A 13,510-nucleotide genomic window follows, 5' to 3' on the forward strand; every position below is an offset into this window, starting at 1 on the left:
AAGCAACTAAAACGGATGAAGAGAAAAACATTGTATTTTATTGTTCCTTACCAGTGAATTCCCCGGACTGTTAAGGAACATAGACATGTCTGTCTCCATCCAGACACATGTTGGGAAGCCTGCCAACTCTTATGTACAGGCTACAGATCACCACTTCCTCCTCCCCATACTGATTCTACCAGTCTGACTGGAAATGATGGGGAGAGTGTGCCCAATCCAATATGGCTGACTATATGGCAACTCTAGTTATTCCACGTAATGCATTTAGACCACTGGTAATTTGTTTTACAACGCGTTAGTAGCTTGGTTTCCATTCAACTGGCGACAGATTTTCATGCGAATATTGTAGAATCTGCATGAAGAAAATATGCGCATTTCCCACTAGTGGTGTGCTTCCAACAAATGGACTAAAGTTGCGGATAAAGTTTGGTGCGTGATGACATAATGCACACAAAATGTACTTTTTCAGATAGGTTTTCATGTACCAAATAGAAATAAAAAGTTCAATATGTTTCCATCGCATTTTTAAGTCTACCGATATACCAACAGTTTTGTCACAAAAAAAGTTGTGTTAAATAGAAAATGTGCCTAGTCTGGTCTTGGCATGTGGGCTTTAGCCAACAGCTTGCACATAAAGTGCAGATAGGCTGGGCGGGTAGGCTAGTTTACATGAGGAGATTATTATGAATAAGAGCGAGAATATTTTTGTTGGTCAAATGGCAGTCAAGTATCGATCATCATGTCACCGGAATAAGACCCTTGATATTTATTGAAAAGGAGCAATAAAATCACTGCGCACTTTCACCACTCTGTGAAGTTCATCTTAATTTATTTAATCTGTAGCCTAATAAACTGCATGTTTTCCCGAGTCATAGTGGGAGGACCAAACACCATATCATCAAGTGACTCCAAGTTTACTTCGATGCAATTGTTATTATATCAATATTCACACATAAAGGCATTTCCACCTCCATTTCTCACGAAATACATTTTACAGACACAAAAAGATCCCACCATGTCGAACAAACAAATCATCTGTCGGCATTTATAAAAAATGTAAATAAGAATTTGTTCTTAACTGACTTAGTTAAAAAAGGTTAAATAAAAATATAAAAATTCTAGCGAATTTTCCTGTTTCCATCCCAGCTGTCATGATTTTTTTATTTATACGGTAAAACTTTACTCACAGAAAAACTGTTGATGGAAACATGGTTACTTACTCAGATATATACTGTTCCATTGAGACATTTCCCTCTGTAGCACTCTCAATGTCTCTATTCTACGCCAGCTGTGGGGTTACAGCCAGCAAGTAGTTGGCATGAAAGAAAGTTCACTGCCCCTTGACTGCCAGCTTAGGCACCACCACAAATAACCAAGGCTTTGCAAGAAATGACATCACAATAATATGTGAAGACTGATCTCTTCCATTGCAACCCCCACGTATTTAGCCAATATTTGTTTCATCAAATAGAATAACAAAAGAGAGAGCCACAGACAGAGTGAACCTTGCCAATAGCAGATCACCCAGTGGTGAGTCTCCATCCAGCGATGACCTGATTAACTGTTACATGTAATAGTCTTAAGAGGTGTAATCATTAAAGTCTGGCTCTTTAAACAATCAAAAGGTTACAGGAAAATGTACAGATCAGATTTTTCCCATTATGAGCCCTACATGTTTATCCAATGCTGTTACGATCAACTCTGGTAAAAACATAACACCACAGACTGTAAATGGTTCTTCCCAATAGCTCCCTACAGTAGCATCATGATTTACAGTTGAAGTCGGAAGTTTACATACACCTTAGCCAACTACATTTAAACTCAGTTTTTCACAATTCCTGACATTTAATACTAGTAGAAATTCCCTGTCTTAATTCAGTTAGGATCACCACTTTATTTTAAGAATGTGAAATGTCAGAATAATAGTAGAGAGAATGATTTATTCCAGCTTTTATTCCACAAGCTTCCCACAATAGGTTGGGTGAATTTTGGCTCATTCCTCCTGACAGAGCTGGTGTAACGGAGTCAGGTTTGTAGGCCTCCTTGCTCGCACACGCTTTTTCAGTTCTGCCCACAAATGTTCTATAGGATTGAGATCAGGGCTTTGTGATAGCCACTCCAATACCTTGACTATGTTGTCCTTAAGCCATTTTGCCACAACTTTGGAAGTATGCTTGGGGGTCATTGTCCATTTGGAAGACCCATTTGCGACCAAGCTTTAACTTCCTGACTGATGCCTTGAAATGTGGCTTCAATATATCCATATAATTTTCCTTCGTTATGATGCCATCTATTTTGCGAAGTGCACCAGTCCCTCCTGCAGTAAAGCACCCCCACAACACCCCCACCCCCACAAAAATGATGCTGCCACCCCCGTGCTTCACGTTGGGATGGTGTTCTTCGGCTTGCAAGCCTCCCAATTTTCCCTCCAAACATAACGATGATCATGATGGCCAAACAGTTATATTTTTGTTTGATCAGACCAGAGGACATTTCTCCAAAAAGTACGATCTTTGTCCCCATGTACAGTTGCAAACCGTAGTCTGGCTTTTTTATGGATTTTGGACAGGGGCTTCTTCCTTGCTGAGCGGCCTTTCAGGTTATGTCGATATAGGACTCAATTTGTTGTGGATATGGATACTTTTGTACCTGTTTCCTCCAGCATCTTCACAAGGTCCGTTGCTGTTGTACTGGGATTGATTTGCACTTTTCGCACCAAGAACTCGTCTCCTTCCTGAGCGGTATGACGGCTGAGTGGTCCCATGGTGTTTATTCTTGCATACTACTGTTTGTACAGATGAATGTGGTACCTTCAGGCGTTTGGAATTTGTTCCCAAGGATAAACCAGACTTGTGGAAGTCTACAATTTTTTTTCTGGGGTCTTGGCTGATTTCTTTAGATTGTCCCATGATGTCAAGCAAAAAGGCACTGAGTTTGAAGGTAGTCCTTGAAATACATCCACAGGTACACCTCCAATTGACCCAAATTATGTCATTTAGCCTATCAGAAGCTTCTAAATCCATGACATCATTTTCTGGAATTTTCCAAGCTGTTTAAAGACACAGTCAACTTAGCGTATGTAAACTTCTGACCAACTGGAATTGTGATACAGTGAATTATAAGTGAAATAATTTGTCTGTAAACAATTGTTGGAAAAATGACTTGTGTCATGCACAAAGAAGATGTCCTAACCGACTTGCCAAAACTATAGTTTGTTAACAAGACATTTGTGGAGTGGTTGATGACTCCAACTTAAGTGTATGTAAACTTCCAACTTCAACTGTACTATCATAAGCAGTCATTCGAGGTGTAATAACTCATGGGCTCTTATCAATTATGGTGATGCTCCCACGGTCCTTGGCCAGAATGTTCGACAATTGTGGCCAAAGTGGAGCCGTATATTTCCATGCCCCCCAAAGAGAACTCACAGTGGCCAAGGGAAAGTGCCAGGATTTCAGAAAGAGAAAGAAAGAGAGAGAAAGAGAGAAGAGAAGGGGTTGGGAAAGGCAGGGAAAGGGGACTTTACACTGGGATCTTATAGGTGTGTTTTATGCCTTCTTGTGTGTTATGTGTACTGTATATTATAAACTGGGTGGTTCGAGCCCTGAATGCTGATTGGTTGACAGCCGTGGTATATCAGATCATATTTGTCATGGTATGACAAAACATTTATTTTCACTGCTCTAATTACATTGGTAACCAGTTAATACTAGCAATAAGGCACCTCTGCGTTGCACAGTGCATAAGAACAGCCCTTAGCCGTGGTATATTGGCTATATATCACACTCCTCTGACCTTATTGCTTATTTACAAGCTTTGTAGATTATCAAAGACTGATCGGTGCTGTTCTTGGAGGGGGTTGTGGGTACTTGCGCTCCATCCATTTGCCTTTGTTCCTCACATGATGGTTGTTTCACGGTGGCAATCTCTTTGTTCATGGAGTGGTGCTTTTATAACTGTAATGTATGGTTGTGTGTTTCCATCTGAAATAAAACAAATGAGCCAAACGAATCTTTAGCATTTGTTGCATTTGATATGATGTGCAGTGACAAGGAGCTGGCATGGGCAAAGGACACTCCTGCTATTTCCACCCTGGATGCCAGGCATTGCGCACAGATGGCACATGAATGGGGACGCAGTGCCAAGGCAACTCTACCGTGAGTCGAGCCATCCTTAATAAGGATCAGATGACAAAGTACGTCCATTATAACATAGCGTAACAAAATACAGTGTTTTTGTTCCTCCCTGATCTGAAGCGAGGCTGAAACCATGATACACCATCTGTGAGGCGTCTCATCACTTCTGCTCATGCATGGGTCCAGCCCTCTCCAAACGCACTAAGCTCATCCTCCCCTTTTTGTCCCTATCTTGTCCTCATGTTGAGAGAAGCAGCACGTTGTCTGAGCATTATTAACCAGCAATAGTCCTGTCCCCAATCACTTGTTGTGTTTGTGACGATGATTTGAAGCACATGTTTGGCGGTGGCTAACATGGACACCCTCTCCTAGTTCAGCCTTGACCTGCTCAGTTCAGCTCAGTTCTATGTGAAGGTTTATGTAAAGGGACACCAGGGGTCTGAGACGACCATTGTCCTGCGGCCCCCGATGGCAGCATCCCAGGAAGCTGCTATATGTATATTAACGGGAACCATACCACCCTGTCAAGTGCAGGAAGCACAGACCTCAGCGAGCCAGCTGGGAATCCGCTCATGGCCCAGACACGAGGCGAAGGGTCTTTGGGTGGGACATTCCATATACATCCTTAGTGTTCAGTATGTACTCTCCCACACAAACACTCCCACAAGTACACAGATGGACAAGCTAATGGGCACACTAAGAAATACTTACGTATTCATGCACAATGAGTTATTGCAGATAGTCATAAACACACATACATGTCGCACACACACATACACACCTACACATTCACATGCACACATACCCAGTACCCAACCACACAAATGACTCTGCCTATGCACTGTATATAGCTGCCCCAACTGTCAAAGTGCTGATGACTACTTTCCATTGCAGCCTTTATTGCAACTTGGACTAGGGCTGGTTGAATTGTGTTTCCGTTGGACTTTTTCCCATTGCTAAGCAGTGCTATTAAATCAGGGGCGTTCAGCATTATTCATCCATTCAAATTAATGCATTAACCCTTTTGTGGTTCTTCACGTATAGTTTTCTCCTCTGCAGTCCCATACATATTCTGTGCTGATTACATCATTTGGGTCATGTCACGTCACATGGACACTCTGCAGGACATTTACGTTACTTGTGCTGTTGTCATGTTGCCCTAGCTGTGAGTTTATTTTTTAAATGGGTGGCTTTTTAACAGTTTTCATCAGGTCTGTAATAGGTCAATTCACCAGCGCTGAACTTCTACACAATAAATTGGTTTTCATTGCACTGTAAGGTGATCTGTTTCATGGTCAGTGATCTTTGGCTTGGACACTCACGTGAAGATCAAAGTTGATGAAAAAAATCTGTACAACAGAAAGAAAAATGCCTCGGAAAATCTGATTTTTAAGCATTGCCCTTATTTAAAATTCATGAAATGCCAAAGTAACCGACAACGCCAGTGTTTAGGGAACAGAAGTAATTAGTTGCGTCCTTAAACGTTGATTGTGTGTCCAAATATACTTACACCATTTTTTCAATAGAAAATTAGTTTGCAGCATTAATCTAGCAAAACAATACTGCTGAAATCTGCTTACATCCAAAATGAACTGGTTCAATGGTAAGTTTGGCTGCAGAATGGTGGCTGTGTTTCCTGGATCTACATTTGTCCCTGAGGTTTGTCTGCAAGTGTTTCCTTCACTGTGGGTGAAAAGTATCTCAGTCATAGCTGTGCTAACTAGCTAGCCTTCATTAGTGGAGAACACTATGTTGTGGTAAAATCCCCCAGAGTCATACATTATATCTACTTTCTAGCCTGGAGCAGGACTGAAGTTCTGCTGTACATACCCTACAAACTGCCAATCATTCTCCCTGTAAATACTTTGGGATTGCTGAAACTTAAACTACCACAGGACCAGAGTCTGTTGAAAGAATAAGCCTCACATAGTACCCAAACTGGCTGTGCGCGTGCGCCATCATGCGCCATCTTGCATAAATGGATTTTGTCCCCCCACACCAAACGCAATCACGACACGCAGGTTAAAATATCAAAACAAACTCTCAACCAATTACATTAATTTGGGGACAAGTCGAAAAGTATTAAACATTTATGGCAATTTAGCTAGCTAGCTTGCACTTGCTAGCTAATTTGTCCAGGGATATAAACACTGAGTTGTTATTTTACCTGAAATGCACAAGGTCCTCTACTCCAACAATTAATCCACACATAAAACAGTCAACCGAATCGTTTCTAGTCATCTCTCCTTCTAGTCTTCTATTTTAGCCCTTGGCAACGCAGACGCTTGTTGGCCGCGCGCGAGCAGTGTGGGTGCAATAATTGAATAATATAGTTATTTTAATATTTTAATAATAATAATTATTTTACAACGCTCGCGCTACGCAAGCATTGTAGTCAGCCTGTCAGGAAGTAATCTATGCGATATTGCAACTCATGCACCGTACATTGCATTCCCTTGCATTTTAGGTCAATCTCAACTGAATCCCACCACTACCACTAACTTAGGTCCTGTGTGGCTCAGGTTATGGGTTCGATTGGGACCAGTGGGACCAGTATGAAATAATATGAAATAATATGAAAGTGTTTGCACTCACTACTGTAATTCGCTTTGGATTAGCTTACATTCGGCGTTCAGATCTTATGTAAGATATCTGGTAGATGGCGGTCTAGGTGGGGAGGATGTCATTAGCTAGGGCTTTAGTCTATACAACAGGGGCCCATAGGGTCTTCTGTGACAGGGTTGTTGTCACATTTCAGGGGGTGTAAAAGAAAGAGAGTGAGAGAGAGAAAAAAGTTTCAATTTCCCCAGCTGTAGCAACTCTTATGATCGAGAGGCCCAGGGTACCGTCTACAGTGTGTTCCTCCACTCCCAATGCTGCTGTCACTCAAGGACCATCCCGGAAAGCTGAGAAAACTATTAGAACCCCCCCCCCCCTCCTGACACCCCTCACCACCCCTCCTCAGTGGACTAAAGTCTTGGAGGTGTTTCTTTGTTCAGTACACTAAGTCCTGGAGGTGTTTCTTTGTTCAGTACACTAAGTCCGGCAGGTGTCATATCAACAAAGGGGACACTTTGAGGCCAATATAGTGTACCTTTTCTGCCCCTCTGGGAGGCCAACGTGAAGGAACATAATGTTGTGGGGAGGTTGAGGAGAGCTGTTCATAAATGACGTGGCTGAGTGAAGCCTATACAGAGCTATGTAGAGCCAGAGTGATGGGGAGGGGGAGTGGTCTCAGCCATGCTGGGCTACAATAAAAGAGACCTCATATCTGAGGAGTCCAAACTGTCCAGTAGCACTACCGGTGGCTGCTGTTCCAGGGTTACTGGCACACCTCATAATAGAAAGAAAGAAAATAAAGAAAACAAACAAAGAGCTCTTGATTCTGATTCCTTTGTTACCTTGCTAATTAGTGTGATTTTTATTTTTGCATTTCCAGTGAAGAGGCCCCTTGGTGTGAAAAAAAAGAAAGAGAAAATGATCACCCTGCTTTGCACCGTTTTTCTTTCCCTGACCCTGGCCAGCAGTGTGTACAGCGAGACCAACAGCCCTGCTTCTCCACCAGCCTACACAGCAGGTAAGAGAGAGAGAGAGTGTGTGTGTGTGTGTGTGTGTGTGTGTGTGTGTGTGTGTGTGTGTGTGTGTGTGTGTGTGTGTGCGTGCGTGCGTGCGTGCGTGCGTGCGTGCGTGCGTGCGTGCGTGCGTGGTTACAGGGGTGTGTAGTGTCTGTACATGTGTGTGTACTATGGGGCCTCAGTAAAGTGGTACCATAGACTTATAACAGCAGGGTAATTGTAGTGGTTGGTAATAGAAGCCTCTCTGGGCTGCCATACACAGTCTGACTCACCACTGACTTATCAACTGCTTTCGGCTGGCCACTGGCTGAGCATAAATCAGCCTGTCACTCACAAGGGCTCACTGTCCACACGTCACAATCTACTGGTTTTACACTGCATATTTGGACAAAACTATTATTTTTAGAATTTAAATGTGGACCAAACCCTACTTTTTACTCGGAAAATGAGTCACTGTTTCCATTGTAGCTTATAGGTCAGAATTTGTCAAAATTGTGTTCTGATAAACTGTAGCTACGTGCTTATTATCTTTTTTTTTCCCACACTGCATTCCTATTAGGAGGAAGTGAGAAGGGGGAAATTGGAACAGCACCTGCTCCAGTTACATCCTTAAGTATTATTTGAAATAGCACCTGTTGACTAAATCAAATACTGTGGGATATCTTACTGCCAAATGCAATAGTCAAATACCACTAAGAAACACATTGGTCTAGCTCAAACCAGAGTCTCAATGTACAAGGTTAAGAGTAGTATGAAATGTAATTTCTTCAGTCTGTCAGGCTGACTCATGGGATTTGAGCAGTAGCACGGCAGACAGAGAAACATGGCCAAGTAGAAAAAATGCACTTTCTCGGAGTCTGTAGATGAGATGCTGTTCTGTCTGTGCAAAAGTTTGTTCTACTCATGTGGGCTGATGATGTCAGAAATGTGTGTGTGTGTGTGTGTGTGTGTGTGTGTGTGTGTGTGTGTGTTTGTGTGTGTGTGTGTGTGTGTGTATATGTGTGTGTGTGTAGCCCCATGATGTCATAACCTTGGCTCTGGCCGGCACCCAGCCCAAATCTATACAGTAGATCTTTATTCTAACCCTATGGAAAAGAAGCCTTAATGTACACTTATGCCAGGGGCGTTGCTTGCTCCACTGACTCACCCAGGCCTCTGAGCCTGTGGAAATCTTTAGTGGTACATGCATTTTGACAAGAACAGGGTTAAGATTAACAGCCACAGCAAAACATATAGAGCTGAACTCTAGCCAAATGACTCTCCCTTTCCCACTGAGGTAATGGTCTATTAACTCTGGGGATTTTTTGGGGCTGATGCTTGGACGGGACTGGGGATTGGACAGGGCTGGGGTTTGGATAGGGCTGGGGCTTGGACAGGGCTGGGGCTTGGACAGGACTGGGGATTGGACAGAGCTGGGGCTTTGACAGAGCTGGGGCTTGGACAGGACTGGGGATTGGACAGGGCTGGGGTTTGGATAGGGCTGGGGCTTGGACAGGGCTGGGCATTGGACAGGACTGGGGATTGGACTTAAGTAGGGTTTGGTTGGAGCTGGGCCTGGGATGGGACTTATACAGGGTTGGGCTGGAGCTGGGGTTTGTGCTTGGACTCAGGCAGGTTTGGGGATGAGGCTGTGGCTTTGACATAGTTGGTGCCTGGGAAGGGGCTTGGGCTCGGGCTAGTTTGGGAGGGGGTTGGTGCTGTATCAGGAGGGGGCTGTGATGCTGGTACAGCAAGTGAAATCTGATGTGAAAGTTTAAAGTAACTGTCCAGTTTTTCCACATTTCTATGAAATATGACCTGTAATTAATTAAAATATGAGTGAAAATATTTCCTTTCCCAAAAGTATAATTAAGTATGTAAAAAAGCAGATTTTCTGTGTTGTAATGATACGGGCCAACCCCCAACAACAGAATGGTGTGGACGTATACCGGTCATTAAAAATATTATTGTGAGTAGACCGCTGATTGGCCATCTCAGCCAATGAGGCAGGAGACATCATTCTCTATGAGGAAATATCAAGCATTTTTGAAACGGTCTGTTTGAGATACATGTTTGAGCTGTTTTTTTATAAATGTTTTATTTATGCTTTGGCCACAAATACCAGTATAGGATGAGTCAACAACATTATTTGGGTATGAGTTAAGAGAATATTAACTTTTAAAAGGGAGCTTTTCACTGAACAATTACTTTAAGACAGGTCTGATTTATAAGGCGATGGCAACAGCCAAGAAGTCATGGTGACATCATAGTACCATTCCCAGAGTATGTGTGTGTTTAAGAGAGTTGACATGTGTGTGCATGTGTTCGTACACACCTGTGTCCGTGTATGAGAGTGAGTGCACGTTTTCTGGGCACGTGCGGGGGTGTGTGTGTAGGCGTGTACCTTGGTCACAGCTGGCTGTTAACTAGATCTCCCTGTTGACTCAGGAGCAGAGCTGCAGGATGTTGTAAAGGATAGCATGTCTAGCTGGTCGGGGTGGGTGTGGTTTTACACTGGATGACACACATGTAGTTACAGCTGTGTAACATACTCTCTGTATACATACTGATTCAAGCTTATTGGCTAATTAGTGACTAATCAACTTGCTCGGTTGCTCCCTCAACGTCTCAAAGTCCACAGTAAATCTAAGTTAATGAACACAAGGTTAGGATAACATTATGAAGTGCCTGTAGACTCTGAACATGTATGTCACATGGCAACGTTGGACCATTATGATGTTACTGTCAATTTATTACTCTCTCAGATACAGCTGTTTTCAGTCACTCAGTACTATAACATTTTACGGAGTGAGAGAGAATTGTATATGATCGTAAAATGGCAGTAGGTCATGGCTACTACGGTACTTTTTATTGTCATGCACATGTGGTCACTTACTTATTCTCTCCTCTTTTTCATTCAACCCCCACCTTCAAAATCCTAAGTTCTAAGGGCCCGGGGCTGGGTTTCCACTAAGCTAACATATGGATGGTCATACCCAGGATCATTGAACTATTTCATTTAACATTTTTGGACCCCTATAGGTATAAAAAATAAATGAGAAAAACCTATTAGATGAAGCATTGAATTTGGCCTTATTGCTGTTTAGCCCCGTAGAAACACACTGAAGATGGTGCAGACCGAGAAGGGCGACATCTTACGAGTTCCAATATAGTGAAATTTATCATGTTTAACTTAACTTGTTTTGTACAGTAAGTTCATACTATTATCACATATGACTGCGAAGCACTTCTGGACATCAGATCACCAGTTACTAATCCTTGATTTCAACTTCAGCAAGAGTCTTCTGTCATAGAGACTTGAAAGCTGCTATATTGTATGTCTTACTGCTGAAACGTGGCTGGATGATGAAGCTATGCACGTAGTACTCGGTGGATTCTCCATCCAGTGGCAGGATCGGTTGGTGGCTTTAGGGAAATCGAAAGGAGGCAAAGTGTTTAAAAAAAAAAAAAAAAAACTGGTGTGCTACTTCCAGTGTGAAGGAAATCTCTAGATTTGACTCACCTGATACCATCTGCAACAACCCTCACACAGGAGGCCCTCAGGGGTGTGTGCTTAGTCCCCTACTGTACTCCTTGTTCACCAACAACTGTGTGCTCGCGCACGACTCCAACACCATCATCAAGTTTGCTGATAACACAATGTTGATAGGCCTGATCATCGACGGCGATGAGTCAGCCTACAGGGAGGAGGTCAGAGATTTAGCACTGTGATGCCAGGACAACAACGTCTCCCTCAATGTCAGTAAAACCAAAGAGCTGATTGTGGACTATATGAGAAAGAAGCCTCCTGAGTGGCACAGAGGTCTAAGGCACTGCAGTGCTTGAGGCGTCACTACAGATCCTGGTTTGATCCCGGTCTGTGTCGCAGCTGGCCGCGACCGGGAGACCCATAAGGCGACGTACAATTGTCCCAGCATCGTCCGGGTCATGGGAAGGTTTGGCTGGCCGGGATGTCCTTGTCCCATTGCGCTCTAGCAACTCGCTCTAGACTGCTAAATGGTAATTTAATGTCACCAGAACTATCTGCACTGATTCTATCTTGCACTGACCCTACGCACGCTCATTAGACTTTATATACACACCAAATACACACGTACTCACACACTATACTGTCATTCCCAAACAAAACCCACACACATTCAAACACTACATACGGACACACACACACATAGAACACACACACACACATACCGACACAGAACAAACACATATACAGTGCATTCAGAAAGTATTCAGTCCCCTTTACATTTTCCACATTTTGTTATGTTACAGCTTTCTCCTAAAATGGATTTAAAAAAAATTATTCTCATCAATCTACACACAATACCCCATAATGACAAATTGAAAACAGCTTTTTGTTGTTGTAAATTTATTAAAAAATAAAAACAGAAATACCTTATTTACATAAGTGTTCAGACCCTTTGCTATGAGACTCGAAATTCATTTCAGGTGCATCCTGTTTCCATGAACCATCCTTGAGATGTTTCTACAACTTGATTGGAGTCCACCTGTGGTAAATTCAATTGATTGGACGTGATTTGAAAAGACAAACACCTGTCTATATAAGGTCCCACAGTTGACAGTGCATGTCAGAGCAAAAACCAAGCCATGAGGTCAAAGGAATTGGAGCTCCGAGACAAGATTCTGTCGAGGCACAGATCTGGGGAAGGGTACCCAGAAATGTCTGCAGCATTGAAGGTCCCCAAGAACACAGTGGTCTCCATCATTCTTCAATGGAAGAAGTTTTGAACCACCAAGACTCTTCATAGAGCTGGCCGCCTGTCCAAAGGGCCTTGGTCAGGGAGGTGACCAAGAACCCAATGGTCGCTCTGACAGAGCTCTAGAGTTCCTCTGTGGAGATGAGATAACCTTCCAGAAGGACAACCATCTCTGCAGCACTCCACCAATCAGGCCTTCATGGTAGAGTGGCCAGACGGAAGCCACTCCTCAGTAAAAGGCACATGACAGCCTGCTTGGAGTATGCCAAAAGTCACCTAAATACTATCAAACCATGACAAAGTTTCTCTGGTCTGATGAAATCAAGATTTTACTCTTTGGACCGAATGCTAAGCATCACGTCTGGAGGAAACCTGGCACCATCCCTACAGTGAAGCATGGTGGTAGCAACATCATGCTGTGGGGATGTTTTTCAGTGGCAGGGACTGGGAGACTAGTCAGGATCGAGGGAAAGATGAACAGACCAAAGCACAGAGAGATCCTTGATGAAAACCTGCACCAGAGTGCTCAGGAACTCAGACTGGGGAGAAGGTTCACCTTCCAACAGGTCAACAGCCCTAAGCACACAGCCAAGCCAACGCAGGAGTGGATTCAGGACAAGTCTCTGAATGTGCTTGAGTGGCCCAGCCAGAGCCTGGACTTGAACCCGATCGAACATCACTGGAGAGACCTGAAAATAGCTGTGCAGCAACACTCCCCATCCAACCTGACAGAGCTTGAGAGGATCTGCAGAGAAGAATGGGAGAAACTCCCCAAATACAGGTGTTCCAAGCTTGTAGCGTGAAATCCAAGGCTGTAATCGCTGCCAAAAGTGCTTTAACAAAGTACTGAGTAAAGGGTCTGAATACTTATGTAAATGTGATATTTTTGTAAAAAGAATCTGAAAAATCATTTTTTTTTTTAAATCACCATTTCTAAAACCTCTTTTTGCTTTGTCATTATGGGGTATTGTGTGTAGATTGATGAGGGAAAAAATATATATTTTATACATTTTAGAATAAGGCTGTAACGTAACAAAATGTGGAAAGTCAAGTGGTCTGAACACTTTCCGAAAGCACTGTA

General features: G+C 43.0%; 1 protein-coding gene across 3 annotated transcripts in view; it reads left to right on the top strand.

The window, feature by feature from the left end:
- The window catches only part of LOC106585764 (hyaluronan and proteoglycan link protein 1), a 75,237-nt gene that overhangs the window by 39,788 nt on the left and 21,939 nt on the right, over positions 1–13,510 (top strand). The window contains exon 2 of one of the 3 annotated variants that reach the window (XM_082968681.1): positions 7,576–7,713. In XM_082968681.1, the coding sequence (XP_082824807.1) occupies positions 7,614–7,713 (100 nt within the window). In that variant the 5' untranslated portion in view covers positions 7,576–7,613. Of the gene's footprint in view, positions 1–7,405; positions 7,714–13,510 lie in introns of those variants that run through there. The other 2 variants (XM_014172352.3, XM_014172350.3) reach the window with 2 other exon arrangements.

The sequence above is a fragment of the Salmo salar genome, chromosome 24 (genome assembly GCF_965601325.2).
Source record: "Salmo salar chromosome 24, fSalSal1, whole genome shotgun sequence".
NCBI classification, from domain to species: Eukaryota; Metazoa; Chordata; class Actinopteri; order Salmoniformes; family Salmonidae; genus Salmo; species Salmo salar.